The sequence below is a fragment of the Miscanthus floridulus genome, chromosome 18 (genome assembly GCF_019320115.1).
Source record: "Miscanthus floridulus cultivar M001 chromosome 18, ASM1932011v1, whole genome shotgun sequence".
Classification (NCBI taxonomy): domain Eukaryota; kingdom Viridiplantae; phylum Streptophyta; class Magnoliopsida; order Poales; family Poaceae; genus Miscanthus; species Miscanthus floridulus.
Window position 1 is genome coordinate 70,184,814 of NC_089597.1, and position 16,667 is coordinate 70,201,480.

General features: G+C 53.5%; 1 protein-coding gene across 1 annotated transcript; it reads left to right on the forward strand.

Moving 5' to 3' along the window:
• The first annotated feature begins 6,641 nt into the window (after nucleotides 1–6,641).
• On the forward strand, nucleotides 6,642–7,424 carry LOC136523994 (uncharacterized). Its single transcript, XM_066517488.1, has 3 exons — nucleotides 6,642–6,877; nucleotides 6,960–7,011; nucleotides 7,086–7,424. The coding sequence occupies exons 1-3, from the start codon at nucleotides 6,642–6,644 to the stop codon at nucleotides 7,422–7,424; spliced, it is 627 nt and encodes a 208-aa protein (XP_066373585.1).
• Nucleotides 7,425–16,667: the final 9,243 nt, after the last annotated feature.

The following is a 16,667-nucleotide window of genomic DNA, read 5'->3' on the forward strand; positions in this document are numbered from 1 at the left end:
TGTTTCACATCAAAACCTCTTCGGAATCAACGGGAATCGTCGAAACAAGTCTGCGTCCAGAATCTGCCAGGGTGCTGCGACACCTTCTTTTGGTCCGTTGGACCGTGTATCGTGTTTGGGCGCGTCCAGGGTAGGCGATGACCCTAAGACCTTTATAATCATATGCCGCCGCTGTCATTAGGTTTGGGTTTTGCTTAGATTAATCTGTCAAGAACAGTTTCGCCGTTCATCGGTTTGTGAGACCCCAATTTCGTGAGTTTAATCATTCATCTGCAATTTGGTTGCGTTCTTTCTTGTTCTTGCTTGTGTTCTTCGTTGCACAGGCAGAGATTAGCCTTCTTGGCGAGGTCATAGTTACCATCACCTTAGGTGATGGTAACTATTGTTGTGGCGGAGAATGACACACCGATCCGGCTTTAGATCGAAAGATCGAACCCTACAATCTTAGCGCCACAGCTCCTCTGGTTATCAACCGAGTCACGGACCAGGTTGACCTCGCCAAGAAGGCTAATCTCTGCCTGCGCAACGAAGAACACAAGCAAGAACAAGAAAGAACGCAACCAAATTGTAGATGAATGATTAAACTCATGAAGTTGGGGTCTCACAAACCGATGAACGGCGAAACTGTTCTTGACAGATTAATCTAAGCAAAACCCAAACCTAATGACGGCAGCGGCGTATGATTATAAAGGTCTTAGGGTCATCGCCTACCCTGGACATGCCCCCTAATGGGCCCAAACAGGATACACGGTCCAACGGACCAAAAGAAGGTGTCGCAGCACCCTGGCAGATTCTGGATGCAGACTTGTTTCGATGATTCCTGTTGATTCCGAAGAGGTTTTGACATGAAACCACTTGGATTGGCTTCCTTATCAAATTATCTTTCCATGCATATGTTGATCATTGAAAACAGAGTCCGTATGCGTCCTGGGTGACCAGTTTAAGGCAGACTGGTCCTAGATTCCGAGGCAGACTCGAACTTGAGTTGCTTTGGGCCTCCACCTCGGGGACTCGAACCGAATTAGCCTCAGGCCTCCTTCTTGACTTGGACACCCTTGCTGGCCTCCTTCCCCTCTATCCCATGTGCCAAACATGGTCATATGCATGGGTGTCATGTCCTCATCAGAACGTTCAACAGGTCCAGAAATCATTTTAGATGCACCCGATGGAACTTCTAGGTTACGTGGGTCATGTGGAATCTAATTTTGGTCCATTTGGAGATAGTGTTAGTGTCGGAGCAAGATAGGTGCACAGTATGCGCCAAACATACCATTGGCTCAGAAATCTTTTTGGACGTAGCTGATGGTACTCCTAGGTCATGAGGCTCAAGTGGTATCTCATATCTGTGCATTTGGAGATACTGCTAATCTTGACGGAAGATCGGCGCACGGTTTGCGCCAAATGTACTGTAGGCTCAGAAATCGGTTTGGAGGCACCCGATGGAACTCTTAGGTGTCGTGGGTCATGTGGAATCACGTTTCGATCCATTTGGAGATGGTGTTAGTGTCGATGCATGATAAGTTCACGGTTTGCACCAAACGTACCATAGGCTCAGAAGTTGTTTTGGATGCACCTGATGGTACTCCTAGGTGACGAGGCTCAAGTGGAAGCTCATTTTCGTCTGTTTGGAGATAGTGCTAATCTTGACGCAAGATAGGCGGACAGTTTGCGCCAAACATGTTTAGAAATCAGTTTAGACACACCCGATGGAACACCTAGGTGACATGGGTCATGTGAAATCTCGTTTCCATCCATTTGGAGATAGTGTTTGTGTCGGTGGCAGATAGGTGCACGGTGCGCGCCAAACGTACCATAGGCTCAAAAATGGTTTTGGACGCATGCGATGGAGCTCCTATGTGATGTGGGTCATGTGGAATCTCATTTTGGCCCGTTTGGAGACAGTGTTAGTGTCGGTGCAACATAGGTGCATGGTTTGCCCCGAACGTACCATAGTTTAAGAAATTATTTTGGACACAACCAATGGAACTCCTAGGTGACATGGGTCATGCGGAATCTCATTTCAGTCCATTTGGAGACAGTGTTAGTGTTGGTGCAAGAAAGTTGCACGGTATGCCCCAAATGTACCGTAGGCTCATAAATCATTTTGGATGCAGCCGATGATACTCCTAGGTGACGAGGCTCAAGTGGAAGCTCTTTTTGGTCTGTTAGGAGATAGTGCTAATCTTGACGCAAGACAGGTGCACGGTATGCGCCGAACATACCATAGGTTCAGAAATCATTTCGGACAAACCCGATGGAGCTCCTAGGTGTCGTGGATCATGTGGATTCTCATTTTGGTCTGTTTGGAGATGGTGCTAGTGCCAGTGCACAGTATGCCCCAAATGTACCATGGGCACTGTCGGTGTTTTGGACCGGTGGGCCCTCAATCGGCTAGTGAAAGTGTACTGCGTGCCCCTAATCCCGGATGGTGATGCAAAGAGACACAAGGTTTATACTAGTTCAGGCAATAGGTGCCCTACGTCCAGTCTGAGAGAGCGATCTTGTATTCCTTGCACCGAGGTGCTTGTAGTAGGGGTTTACAAGCTAGGCGAGAGAGGGATCTTGTCCTAGGTCTCTACGTGGAACGGCGTGGGTTGCTTGAGACGTTGATCTCTTGCAATGCGGAGGAGTGTGAGTTATAGAGCGTTGTGCGTTGCTCGTCCGTGTGTGTCTATCTGAGCGATGTCTCCTTCCATTTGTGCGTGTCCAGAAATGGCCTCGGTCACTCCCTTTTATAGTTGAAGGGGGGGACAAGGGCGATACATGTGTTCGTTACATGGCGTTTTGTGAGTGGAGGCAGTAATCCGAGCCCTGTAGCTTGTCACTATGGCGGCATGGTCGACAGAGTGGTGTTGTCCTCGATGCACTGGAGCGACGCACCGGTCACGCCCGATCCTGTGTGACATGGGAGCTCCTATGGTGGCTTGACGTAGGGCATGAAGCATACTGTGGACGACGTGTAGGTCATTGTATGTCGATAGCGTAGAGAGCCAAGGCCCCGTCGGTGCAGAGGCTAAACCAATGTGGTGGGGCTCGGTGGGCGCAAGTCCTAAGGCTATAGGGGTGCGGAAGCGGGTAGCTGAGGCTCGGAGGGAGCAGTTGGTCTTGTACGCTGATTCCGATGTTATAGGGACCCGGACTTGACTCTCCACGTCGCGCTGTCCTCGGAGCAGGTGGGGTTAGGTAGCACAGTGCCGCATAGGTGTCAGTCATGGGCACAGTGCCGAGCACAGCGGCCGGTAACCCCTGCCCCATCCTATCCCGGGCGGCATGACGTCGATGTGATTCCCATCCCATCGGCCGCTCTGCTGTATCGAGCCACCGTTTGGCTGACATCGCGGAAGTGGTTGGTCATGTTAGTTGGACGTGACGTACCGATCGAGGTGACGATGATGGGGTAGCTACCGAGCCGGCCTTGAGCGAGGCGGGGAATCAGTACCTCATCTGAGGCCTTACGGGCGGGGCCTCGAGCAAGGCAGAGAATCGGCACCTCGTCCAAGGCCTTACATGCGGGGCCTCGGGTGAGTCAGAGAATCAGTACCTTGTCTGAGGCCTTAAACGGCGGGGCCTCGAGCGAGGCATAGAATCGACACCTCGTCCGAGGACTTACATGCAGGGCCTCGAGCGAGGCGGAGAATCGGCACCTCATCCGAGGACTTACGGGGGGGGCTCGGGCGAGGCAGAGAATCAGCTCCTCGTCTAAGGCCTTATGGGTGGGGCCTCGAAGCAGGATAGTGTCGAGGTGGACCGGGTGATCCAGCCGAGCCTCGGATAAGGTGGGGGTTTGCCGGTGGTTGTCTCTTGGCTTCAATTTTTACAAGGTTTAAGCGATTTTTTTGGTTCTTGCTTAGGGGACCCCTTTTTATGGTACCCGATAGTAGCCCTCGAGCCTCGGGGGGAGCGTGAGCGCTCTCCCTGAGGTTTTGACGAGACTTGGCTCACGGCAACTCCTGGTGGGATGGTGTTTCGTACTCGAGGCTTCAGTGGTTGCGCGCGAGCGCACCCGCCGGGTGTAGCCCCTGAGGCCCTGGAGGAGTTGGTTTACTCCTCTAGGGGCTTTTTCCCTATCAAGCGGGGGGGTTTGTCACGTTTGCCGAGCCCCCGAGTGTGAGTTCGGGTCGCTGGGTTGCAGGAAGAGCCCCCGGGCCTCTCCTCAGTGCAAGAGGGCAATCAGGAGTTTCCCTATCTTTTTTGTGCAGCCCTCGCACATCCTTTTTGTTTGGAAGGAGGGGTGTTTATCATGTTGGCCGAGCCCTTGAGTGCGAGTTCGGGTCGATGGGTCTCGGCTTGGTTGTAGGAAGAGCCCCCTAGCCTCTGCTCGGAGCAAGAGGGCGATCAGGAGTTTCCCTATCTTTTTTGTGCGGCCCTCGCACATCCTTTTCACTTGGAAGGAGGGGTGGAGTATGCCAGGCTACCCTCGGTGGGCGTGAGCAGTGACACCTCCGGTGAGCTGTTATCGGGTAAGTCCAAGTGCAAGCCCATGCCCCATTCAATAGGGGTCGGCTGGTGGTCCAGAGATGCACTCCAAAAGTACTAGAGGGTTTCTCTAGTGGGTCCTAGGGCCATTTGATTGGCCCTGGGGGCTCGATGCCTCCTTGTGGTGGGATCCCATTCAGAGACTTCCCTATTGGTCTCGGACATGACTTAGGGCATCCCAAGCAGTCGCTTGCTTGGGCCTCGGCCATGTATGGGCTTGCCCATAGTCATCCCTGACTCTATTTGTCCTGGGGCAGCTGTCAAGACCCTTGGGGGCCCAGCCTTCGAACCCCTGGACCGTAACAGGCTCGGTGCCCAATTCCTTAGTCTGAAAGGAATCTGGTGGGGGATATTCCCCTCCCATCGGCTGACAACGGTGGGTGCGCCTTTTGATGTGGTTTCTCAGAGAGATGGAACATCACCTACCGTTGCTCTAGTCGGACGTGACGTGATGTCTACGGATGGGCCGTTACTGTGTGCACGCGGTTAATAAGGAAAAGGTGGACGCGTGGGTGGTTTAGTCAGATCTGGATTAACTGCGCTAGATCTAAGGGAAACTTCCCCGGTTTTGTCGCCCGTCCATTTTGCCCCCTTCCCTCATAAGTACGTGACGAGCCTCACCCTGCCCCTCATTACCTTGCTAGCCTGCGTTCGTCCTTCCTACCCTTGAGCGGTTGCTAAGAACAGAGGAAGAGAGCACCGGGGAGAAGAAGGGAGAAGGGGGTGGAAAGGTGAGAGAGAGAGAGATAGCAAGAGGACGCCTTACCGCTGTAGCCGTGCTCTTCACCGTATCCATGGTTGGCAGCGCTATTATCGTTTAGGCGGATCCTTGGGGTCCGTCCGACATGTCTGTGGCGACACTACAGTCGCTTGTCGACGATGGCCTCCTGTGCCCGGTTACTAACCCCAATAGACTAGAGTGGATTGCTCCGGGGGCCGAGCCGGAGCCGAGGCCACGCGATGGTTACATCGTGAGCTTCGTGGCCTTCCACGAGCGTGGTCTCGGCCTGCCGGTGGACTGGTTCATGCAGGCACTCCCGCACTACTATGGCGTGGAGCTCCACAACTTCAACCCCAACTCCATCGCGTAGGCAGCCATCTTCATTGCCATCTGCTAGGGGTACCTAGGCATTGCCCCCCACTGGGAGCTATGGCTCCACCTCTTTCGGGCGGGGCTCACCACCAAGCCGGCAGGCACGGTGGGCATGCGGAAGGCAATGAGGGCCAGTGGCTGCACTCTCCAAGTGCACCAAGACCGGTAGCTCCTCTACATCCTGGCCCAGCTCGCGTTGTCCAACCGCCACTAGTACAACAACTGGTTCTACCTCCATAATGACGATGATGGACTTCCCCCCTATACTGGGCGGATCGTGGAGAGCCTGTCGGAGAAGTGGAGGTACGGCGTCCCGATGGCTAATCAGCCCAAGCTACGGTCGCTTCTGGAGGCATTGGAGAGGCTGCGTAGCCATGGCCTTATGGTGGCTGTGGTCGTGGCGGCCTTCCACCACCGGAGGGTGCTATCGCTGATGGCTCGGCGGTAGTGCCTGTTCGAGATGACACCAGATGAGCCAATTGATGGCGTCCGGTTGTCCGCCGTTGCCCTCTCCGACGAGGAGATTCTACGTCGGGTGAGAGAGACGGTGGAGAGGCGGCTGAGGAGTAGTGGTCTAACCCTATTCCTAATGCGCCCATCATGGGGGTACATCTCTCTTGTGAGTGACGTGCCGCTGCGGCCCCCGAGGCCTCCTTGCTCCTCGCATTTTCCTGTTCCCTTATTTGCGTTCACCGTTCCTACAGGGGATGAGGGATGTGTGAGCGTCCTCGCCGCCCATTCCTGAGGACGTAGAGCGGCGGGCGGCGAACAGGGTGCATGCTGAGGTGCAGAAGAAGCAGAAGGATGCCGAGGAGGCAAGGCACAAGAGGAAGGGCCTCAAGCGTGACGAGCTGGAGAAACACCGCCGACAGCAGAGGCACAACGGTCTCCTGGTGGAGCTGTCTCCATCACTGTCATTGTCGGATTCCTCGAGCGATGACAATGAGAGTGAGGCAGGGTGGGGTACCTTGGACCATCTCCCTGACATCAGGGGGACAGCGCCCGGGGCATCGGTGAGCAGCCTGTCATTTCCAGGAGGAGGAGGATCGCCTGCCCCGGGGCCGAGGCCGACATGCCCGAGGCACGAGCGTTAGGGAAGCACACCGTTAGCTCAGTGGGCTCAACGGCGGAGGTGGAGCAGGCAGCGGCGGGGGCGACGCAACCACCTCCGCAGAGGGTCGAGGGGGCATCGGAGTCCGACAAGGGCTGGCCGGCACCGGTGGACACGGGGGCCGTGCCACCGCCACCGCCACCGCCGTTGGAGAGGATGAGGGACGCAGTGCGGAAGCAGTTGTGTCCCCGTTCAAGGTAAGTGTTTTGTCAGTGGAGTTGTAGCATCTCCCACTCGTCCCTTGGTCGTATGCTGACCCCGTGAGTGCTTTGTCTTTAGCCAGAAGCGTCAGGCAGAAGCGCCTGCCTTGGCACCACATAAGGTGCTCAAGGTGAGCACTAGCTCCCCCGCCCAATGGGTGGTGGAGGCACAAGCCACCATAGAGCATGGTGCGGTGTCGGCCAGGGCCAACCTGAAGGAGCCAGTTGCCCAAGGAGAGGCTACCGAGGCGGCCACGAAGGAAGCGGGGGGGAGGCACCTTTGCCCCGCGAGGCCGAGGCCCACGCGTTAGATAAAGCTGAGGTGCCCCCAGTCACTGAGGCCACCGAGGGTGAGGTCGAGGCCCCTAGGACCTCCGAGGCCGAAGCGACGGAGGCAGGGGCTCCTAGGACCACCAAGGCCGAGGTGGCGGAGGCTGGCGTGGGCGCGGCAAAGCCGGTGGCCCAGGATATGGAGACAGAGGCGGGGCAAGCTTCTGTACCACCCCTAGTCCAAGACCTGCTACCATCACAGGGAAGCGCCTAGGAGGTGGAGGTCCATTTGATCTCCTCTGACAATACTTCCTGGGGGAAGGAGATGGCGGACGTCGAGGTAGCCAACACCGTGGAGCAGCTAGCTCTGACCTCTGGCGAGGGGAGCTCGGCCCTCGTCCGGGTACAACCCAAGCCCCGCGGGTGGGATAGCCCACGTGTCTTGTGGTGGAGCCGGGATGACCTTGAGGGGGAGCCTCTGTTCGTCCTCGAGGACGTGGCCGAGGGGGGCACTGGGACTCCTTCGAGCAATTCCGTCGTTTGGCGAAGCAGTTGCTGCGGACAGCGCTGTTCATCATGGCTGACGATCTATCCGGTGTTGCCCAAGTGCGCGCTTTCTTTTTTCGTGCTATGTCGTCTTTTCCCAAGTTTTCTCGCAGTGCTTGACATTTGTTCTGCCTATCCAGGAGCTCGAGGCCTAGTCCCTTGGGAAGTTGTTGTTCCTCCAGCGGGAGAGGGGCGTCTGGGACCAACTCTAGCAACAGAAGGACCTGCTTGCCGATGCCAACGAGCTTCTGTCAGCGCGGAGCATGAAGGTGGAGGACCTCCACCTTCGCTGTGCTGACATGAAGGCCGAGGCGGCCATGGCTCGAGAGCAGGCCACCCCTTTGGTGGCGCGGATCAAGGAGCTTGAGGAGGAGTTGACCCAGGTGGCCGGTGAGCGGGACACCTTTAGGTCCTGGGCCGAACAAGCTGAGGTCTCTGCCAAGGCCGTCACCGGGCAGCAGGGGGCAGAGCAGGGCATGCACCTGCTGATGAAAGGCACCTTGGTAGAGGCCCTCAAGGTGGTCGAGGCCTCCCGAGTCGAGGCCTTAGCCTAGAAGGAAAAGGCCGAGGGTGAGTCCTGTTGAGCCACGCCCCATGTTTTATTTGTTTTTCTTGCGTTTGACCCCTAACTCCCCAATGTGATGCAGAGCTAGAGAACGAGGCTTCCAGGGTGGCCGAGGCCTCTCAGGTCGAGGTCCAAAGCTGGAAAGAGAAAGTCAAGGGTGAGTCCCATAGGCCTTCGCCCCTATTCGGCTTATTTCCTTTTGTGCTTAACCCCATCCCGCTTGTCTTGGCATAGTGTTGGAGAAGGAGGTCTCCCGGGCAGCTGAGGGCTCCGTTGAAGTGCAGGCAGTGCTCGAGGCCGAGATCTAGGAGCACAACGCGCTGCAGAACGCCGCCCATACCTCCTACGAGGCCCTGGAGGTCGAGGGGGTCGAGTCGGGCAGCTCCTCGGGAGCCGCTTGATCATGTTGAGCGGCCGAGTCCATGAGCGACTCTGGGGGGCGCTGCATACAGGCATCAAGCGCGCCCTGGCCATCGTCTCCTCGCTCTACGCCGACATCGACCTTGAGGCCATCAGCGACGGTTATGTCTTGGTTGAGGATGACGAGGAGGCCGAGGAGGAGGTCATGAAGCTAGTGGAGGCGGCTGAGGCCCTTGGCACGGTGCTGGCCAGTTTGTTTGAAGAGGAGGTGGTTCCTCCCACGCTGTCCGTCGACGCTGGCGACCCTGAGTTTTGACCTGGGCCAAAGGGGTCATGTAAACAGATTAGGACTTATGTTACCCTATCATAACGCTTATGGCTGTCGAGGCCTTTTAAAGTACTCGTGTGTATACACTTTTTAATTGTTTTTTATTGTATTTCCGAGCCTCTACCCTCTGTCTCGTCTCTGAACATATCACTTGCAAAAAACTTCCTCGGAGCCTAAGCTGCCCCTCGAGCAAAAGGTGGTGAGGGAGTTGCCGTAGCCTGGAGGCGTAGGCCATCCCGCGGCTCAGCCGGCCTTTTGGCCCTGAGACAGACTTTCGGTCCTTAGGATTTTTACAATCAATTTGTCAGAGTACGCGAGAGAGTTTGGCATAGAAATTTTTTTGAAAAATGACTAAAAAATGGTGCCTGGGACTTAGGGGGGGCTTCTAGCCCCCGAGGGAGACTCGGTTCTGCAGAGGCAGAGCCGAGTCTTGTTTGAGCCCCGTGGCGGGCACCTCTGTAGAGGCGAAGCCGAGTCTCCCTTATAGCGTTATCATAACGCCGATCCCCTATCGACAGGTTCTAGGGATTTCTCAAAAAATTAGAACAACTAAAGAATGTTTCTTTATTGTATTTCGAGAAACAATGTATACAATGCTTGGAAATTTAAGGGTAGAAGCAACGTAGTTATTCTATGTTCCAAGCATTGGTGAGGATTTCGCCCTTCTCATTGGCTAGCTTGTAGGTCCTGGGCTTTAGCACTTGGGCGACGATGTACGGCCCTTCCCATGGTGGGGTCAGGTTGTGGTGGCCCTTGTTGCTTTGCCTCAGTCTTAGCACCAGGTCGCCCATCTTCAGGTCTCGGCTTCGAATGCGCCGGGCTTGATAGCGTCGTAGGGCTTGCTGGTACTTGGCCGAGTGTAGCAGTGCAACATCTCGGGCTTCCTCTAGTTGGTCGAGGGCGTCCTCACGGGCAGTGCGGTTGCTTTGCTCATTGTAGGCCTATAGCCTCAAGGAACCGTACTCCAAGTCAGTGGGGAGGATGGCCTTGGCTCCATAGACTAGGAAGAACGGTGTGAACCCCATGGCTTGGCTCGGAGTGTTCCTCAGGCTCCAGATGATCGACGGGAGTTCGGCAAGCCATTTCTTGCCAAATTTCTTCAACTGGTTGTATATTCTTGGCTTGAGGCCTTGTAGGATCATGTCGTTGGCATGTTCTACTTGGCTATTAGTCCTAGGGTGTCCTATGGCCGACCAGGCCACATGGATGTGGTGGTCGTCGCAGAACATCAGGAACTTGTGGCCGGTGAATTGTGTCCCTTTGTCAGTGATGATGGTGTTTGGAACCCTGAACCTGTGGATGATATTAGTGAAGAATAGCACTGCTTGTTCGGATTTGATTTGATTGATCGGACGAGCCTTGATCCACTTGGAGAACTTATCGATCGCTACCAGCAAATGGGTATAGCCCCTGGGGGCCTTCTACAGAGGCCCAACCATGTTGAGCCCCCACACGGCAAATGGCCATGTAATGGGGATGGTTTGGAGGGCTTGGGCTGGGAGGTGCGTCAACCGTGCATAGTACTGGCATCCCTCGTAGGAGCGTACCAACTTGGTGGTGTTAGCCACCACCGTTGGCCGGTAGAACCCTTAGCGGAAGGCGTTTTCGATGAGCATCCGAGGCGCTGCATGGTGCCCGTAGGCTCCCATGTGCAACTCCCAAAGTAGGGCTTGGCCTGCCTCGGTGGTGATGCATCGTTGGAGGACGCCAGATGGGCTTCGCTTGTACAACTCGCCGTTGCTGAGGACATAAGTTTTGGCTCGTCGTGCAAGCCATCGGGCTTTGGTCCTATCTGCAGGAAGCTCTCCTCGAACAAGGCAATCAAGGAATGGGACTCGCCAGTCCATGCCCTGGTTGGCCTCGGGAGGCTCCACGTCGATTTCCATGACCTCGACCGAAGGGGTCTCGGTGACAGAGGGGGCCTCGGGCCCTGCGGCGGGCTCTACCAGTGGGCCTTCTTTCGCCGCCGAGGCGTAGTCGATGGAAAGCTTGTGGAGGTCTCTGGCGAAGATGTTTGGGGGGACCGGGGCCCGTGCTGACGCCATCTTGGCCAGTTCGTCTACGTCCTCATTGAATTTTCGTGGAATGTGGTTGAGCTCAAGGCCGTCGAACTTGTCTTCTAGGTGACGTACCAACTTGCAGTACGCCTCCATTTTGGGGTCATGGCAGTTCAACTCCTTCATTACTTGATCGGCGATGAGCTGTGAATCGCCCCGTATGTTGAGACGCCGTACTCCAAGTTCGATGGCGATCTGCAAGCCATTGACGAGGGCTTCGTACTCGGCTGCATTGTTGGAGGCGGTGAAGTGGAGCCAGATCATGTAGCGCATGTGCACTCCGAGGGGTGAGATGAAGAGCAGACTCGCGCCTGCCCCAGTCTTCATTAGGGACCCGTCAAAGTACATGGTCCAGCATTCCGCCTAGATTTGAGCAGGTGGCAGTTGGGTGTCGGTCCACTCAGCCATAAAATTGGCCAAGACCTAGGATTTAATTGCTTTCCAAGGCGCAAAAGACAGGGCTTCCCCGATGAGTTCCACGGCCCACTTGGCTATTGTACCCGAGGCCTCCCGGTTCTAGATTATCTCTCCCAGAGGGAAAGACAACACCACGGTCACTCGGTGGGACTCGAAGTAGTGACGCAGCTTGCGTCGAGCCAAGACTATGGCATAGATCAGCTTCTGGATATGGGGGTAGCGTGTCTTAGTCTCGGAGAGCACCTCACTGATGAAGTAAATAGGTCGTTGGACAGGTAAAGCATGCCACTCTTGCTGCCTCTCGACCACTACTATCGCGCTGACCACTTGGGTCGTTGCGGTGACATAGAGCAAGAGGGCTCGCCCTTGGTTAGCGGCACCAGGACAGGAGGATTGGAGAGTAGTGCTTTGAGCTTGGTGAGGGCTTCTTCAGCCTCGGGGGTCCAGGAAAAGCGTTTGGATTTTCTCAAGAGGCGGTAATGAGGCAAGCCTTTTTCGCCAAGGCGCAAGATGAAGTGGCTTAGGGCCGCAAGGCATCCCATAACCCTCTGCACTCCCTTGAGGTCTCAGATTGGTCCCATGTTGGTCACGGCCGAGACCTTCTCTGGGTTGGCCTCGATGCCGCGTTCCGAGACAATGAATCCCAAGAGCATGCCTCGGGGGACCCCAAAGATACACTTCTCGGGGTTGAGCTTGATGCCCTTCTCTCTGAGGCATCTGAAGGCTATCTCTAGGTCATCAACAAGATCATTGGCCTTTCTAGACTTGACCACGATGTCATCCACGTAGGCCTCAATAGTTCGCCCGATGTGCTCGCCAAAGACCTGGGTCATGCACCGCTGGTATGTGGCCCCTGCGTTTCTGAGGCTGAATGGCATAGTCACATAGCAGTACATGCTGAATGGGGTGATGAAAGAAGTCGCAAGCTGGTCGGATTCTTTCATCTTGATTTGATGGTAACTAGAATACGCATCAAGGAAAGATAGGGTTTCGCATCCCGCAGTGGAGTCAATGATTTGGTCGATTCGAGGTAATGGGAAAGGGACTTTTGGACATGCTTTATTCAAACCGGTGTAGTGTACACACATCCTCCACTTCCCATTTTTCTTCTTAACTAATACATGATTAGCTAACCACTCTAGATGGGACACTTCCTCGATGAATTCGGCCACCAAAAGCTTCTGCACCTCCTCGCCGATGGTCTTGTGCTTTTCCTCATCAAATCGATGTAGGCGCTACTTCACCGGTCTGGAGTCGGCCTGGATGTCCAGGGCGTGCTCGGCGACCTCCCTCGGTATGCCCGGCATGTCCGAGGGACTCCACGCGAATACATCGGCATTCGTGTGAAGAAAGTCGACAAGCACGACTTCCTATTTGATGTCGAGGGTGGCGCTGATCCTCAGCGCCCGGTCGTCGAAGCAGGTGGGGTCAATCGGGACGAGCTTGATGGCCTTTGTGGGCTCGAAAGTCCCGGCACGACGCTTGGAGTCGGGCGCCTCGCTACCAAGTCGGTCGAGGTTGACGATGAGGGTCTCGGTCTCCATGAGAGCCTTGGCATACTCGATGCATTCGACGTCACAGTCGTATGCATGCTTGTACGTGGACTCGATAGTGATGACGCAGTTGGGGCCCGACATCTTGAGTTTGAGGTAGGTGTAGTTGGGGATCGACAAGAACTTGGTGTAGCATGGGCGCCCCAGGATGGCGTGATAGGTCCCCTTGAACCCAACCACCTCGAAGGTGTGGACCTCCTTGTGGTAGTTGGAGGGAGTGCCGAAGCAGACGGGCAAGTCGATGCGCCCGGGTCACATGCGTTTCCGCGGGACGATGCCGTGGAAGGGCACGGCATCGCCTTGGAGCTGTGACTGGTCAAGCCCCAGGAGTTCCAGGGTGTTGGCGTAGAGGATGTTGAGGCCGCTGCCTCCGTCCATCAACACCTTGGTGAGCCGGGTGTTGTCGATGATTGGGTCCACGACAAGTGGGTACTGCCTGGGGTTTGGGACATAATCAGGGTGGTCATCCTAATCAAAGGTGATCGCCTCCTGAGACCAGTCGAGGTACCGGGGAGTAGCCACCTTAATCAAGAAGACCACCTAGCGCTCCTTCTTTCACTAACACACCGTGAGGCACGCTGAAGGCCCGCTAAAGATCATGAAGGCGTTGTACACCTTAGGGAACCCGTCGTCCTTGTCATTGTCCCTATCGTCGGCGTCCCTCTTCTTGGCCTCATCATTGGGGAGTTCGAGCTTGGCATAGTAATGCTGGAGCATGGTGCACTCTTTGAGGGTGTGCTTCACCGGGCCCTGGTGGTAAGGGCAGGGCTTCTTAAGCATGTCGTCGAAGAGCCCGGGGCCTCTGGTAGGGTCTCAGGGATTCTTGCATTCTGTGGCTGCGACTAGACCTACCTCGAGGACCTCCGGCTTCCCTTGGCGACCCTTTTTCTTTTTCTTGGGGAGGTGGGGGGCCGAGGAAGATGGCCCCGACAACCTCTTCGCCCGAGGCGAAGTTGGTGGCGATGTCGAGGAGTGCGGCCGCCGTGGTCGGTACGTTCCGGCCTAACTCTCAGACCAGGTCTCGGCAGGAGGTGCCTATAACACCTCTGGTGTTTTGACCTAGCACTAAAACTTGACATGTCATCATATGCATTGCAAAGCATTCATAAAGTAGAAAATTTTGCATTCACTAAATAAGCTTTATTTCATAAGTTGTTATTTCATGTGATGTGATTCAACACTTTAAATAAAGATCATGACCACAAGGGTCAAATTTCATGTGATCATGTGAGGCCATGTGTCATTTGACTCAAATAACCCTAATGGGCCATGTTGCTGGTCAAAAATCAAAGTTAAAGTAAAAAGGTAAACAAATCAAATTTGAATTCAAATTCAAACCATAAAGGTCCTTTTTCCCCCTTTTGTCTAATTCAAAATCCATTTGGAATTTGGGGTTGTGACAAAAAGCAAAGTTGAAGCTTATTTTATAAGGATCAACTTTGGTATTCAAAGTTTTTCAAGTTTACATATAAAATTTGGAGTAATTTTGAAATGATTCAAATGCTCAAAAGGACCCCAAATTCAAATTTCAAAATGGAGGCAGAATTTGAAAATATTCCTTGAAGAAAAGTTGTAGAGTTTGAAAAGCTGAGCAACTTTCTTTTTTGGAGATTTTCAACTTCTTTAGAAAATTTGTGAGTAATTTGCAAAATTAATGCAGTGGCTATTATGTAAATACTTCAAAAATCAAAATCAGCCGAGCGCCACCTCTCTGCTTGCCGCCGGCGCCACGCGGTTGTCGCCGCCGATCGATTTGCGCCGCTTCATCATGCGTTGACACGCAGCAAGCTCCATGGTGAGCTCGTGTGTGAGCTGTCGACGCCGGGCGCATTCTCCCCGGCTATAAATAGGAGCACCGCCGCCGTCGCTCTCCGTTTTTTCCCTCTGCTCTGCTCCGCCGCTCGCCGTAGCCACCGTCGAACCACGTCCGTCGTACCCAGCTACGCCAACGCGATCGCCTCGGCCTTGCACTCCTCTTTGGCTTACTCGCATCGCTTGTGTTGGCTGGAATCACTCGGCGCAACGCGTTCTTCCCCGAGACCGGCTGGAGCTCCGCCACCATCGACCTCGCCGTGGCCAGGACGTTCCAGCCTGTCTCCGTCTTCACCAAGCACACCGGAGTGATCATGGTGAGCTACTAAGCGTGATGCTTGCTTCGCTTTAGACTATACTGCACCGTTGCTGGGGTTACGCCGTGCGTCGTCGTGCCCGCGCCGCCATGGCCGGCGTGGAGCTCCCTCCGATGCGCCTGCTACCGTTTTGAGGACTGGGGTAGATTCACAGGGTTGTGTAGGTCATACTGGAGTGGTCTGCCTCGCTAGAGTGTCACCGCCGGTGCGTTTTGACCGACCGGTGATGGCAGCGCCACCGTGCGTTCTCTCTGTGTCGCTGACAACGGGGTCGGGTTGTTAGTGAGAAAGAAATAGAAGAACAGTAAGGTTTTGCTATTTCCTATTTTTGAATAGTGCTAAAACTTTGGGAATTTGTAGGAAAATAATCATATCTCCAAAAATTCTAAAAATTTGTGTGTAGCTTCTGTACATGTTCTAGCATGATTTAAAAATATGAAACTTGAAATTTGAATAAATTTTTAATGTTCAAAAATTCAGTCCATTTATTGATAAATGCAATTTCCATGATTTTTGTAGGCCATTGTATAATTCCAAAATTTATGAAATTTGTTTTGGTACACTAATTTGTCATGCAGAAGCTTACATAAAATTTTGAGGTCTTTTGGAACAAGTTAATTTTTGGGCTTATTTCCAAATTAATTCAAAAATGGATGAAAGTAAACCCTAAGTGTTAGATTAGTGTTTGATCTTGTTTTGGTCATGTTTTGTGACCAATAGGGTTTCAAGATCAATTTGATCAAGTCACTTGTGTGGTCCTTGATGGTAGAATTGCAAGCTGGTTTTGTTGGCTTGCAACTGTACCGTGTAGGAAAATTGTATTCAAGGTGCTTTTACATTTCATGCACCAGTGAAAGCATCATGTTTACATTATCATCATGTTGAAGCATATGCTATTATTTCATGTAGAATCCGAGAGTGAAATGATTCTAGTTGAACAAGTTGTGGAAGAATCCCTGGTTGTCATGGGATTCGATAATTGTTGTACTGATCCGGAACCCGAGATCATCAACGAAGGCAAGCCCCGGTTTATGCATTAAACCATTACCTTGTTTACTTTGAAAAGTTTATCACCTATGTTACCTATTGCATTAAGTTGTTTATTTCAAATGTCACCTACTTGATGCATTGCCTACCTTGTTAATTATTTACCATCCTTGAAGATGTTTTCATTTGCAAAGGCGTAGAATGCTTAGAATGCTTATGGTAGGCTTTCAAAGTAAAAGTTTCGATACAATCAAAGATGGCATACTGGCCAAAGAAAGAAAGAAGGTAGAATGAACTAGAGACTAGTCAAGGTGACTTATCTAGAATGTTGGGTAATAGTTGCCGACTATGTCAGCTTAAAGGCCACTCATTGTGGATCTTCTGAACGAGACACTTTGTAGTACTGGTCACATACTCCGGTAAGCCTACTTTCGGCTAATCTGATACTAAGACGAATGCCCATGCACTAGGAGTGGAGAGATGGTGGGAGTAGCGTGTACCCTCATGGCTAGGAATGTGGCCAGATTTGAGGTGTGCCGTGCTCTCGGGTGGCTGTAGAGACGGCTTAGTATAGG

Bases quoted from the DNA above. Each gene is read 5' to 3' on its own strand.
- LOC136523994 (XM_066517488.1), top strand. From the start codon at position 6,642: ATGCCCGAGGCACGAGCGTTAGGGAAGCACACCGTTAGCTCAGTGGGC. The intron at 6,878-6,959 runs GTAAGTGTTTTG...CTTTGTCTTTAG, and splicing joins CAGTTGTGTCCCCGTTCAAG to CCAGAAGCGTCAGGCAGAAG. The intron at 7,012-7,085 runs GTGAGCACTAGC...GGTGTCGGCCAG, and splicing joins CACCACATAAGGTGCTCAAG to GGCCAACCTGAAGGAGCCAG.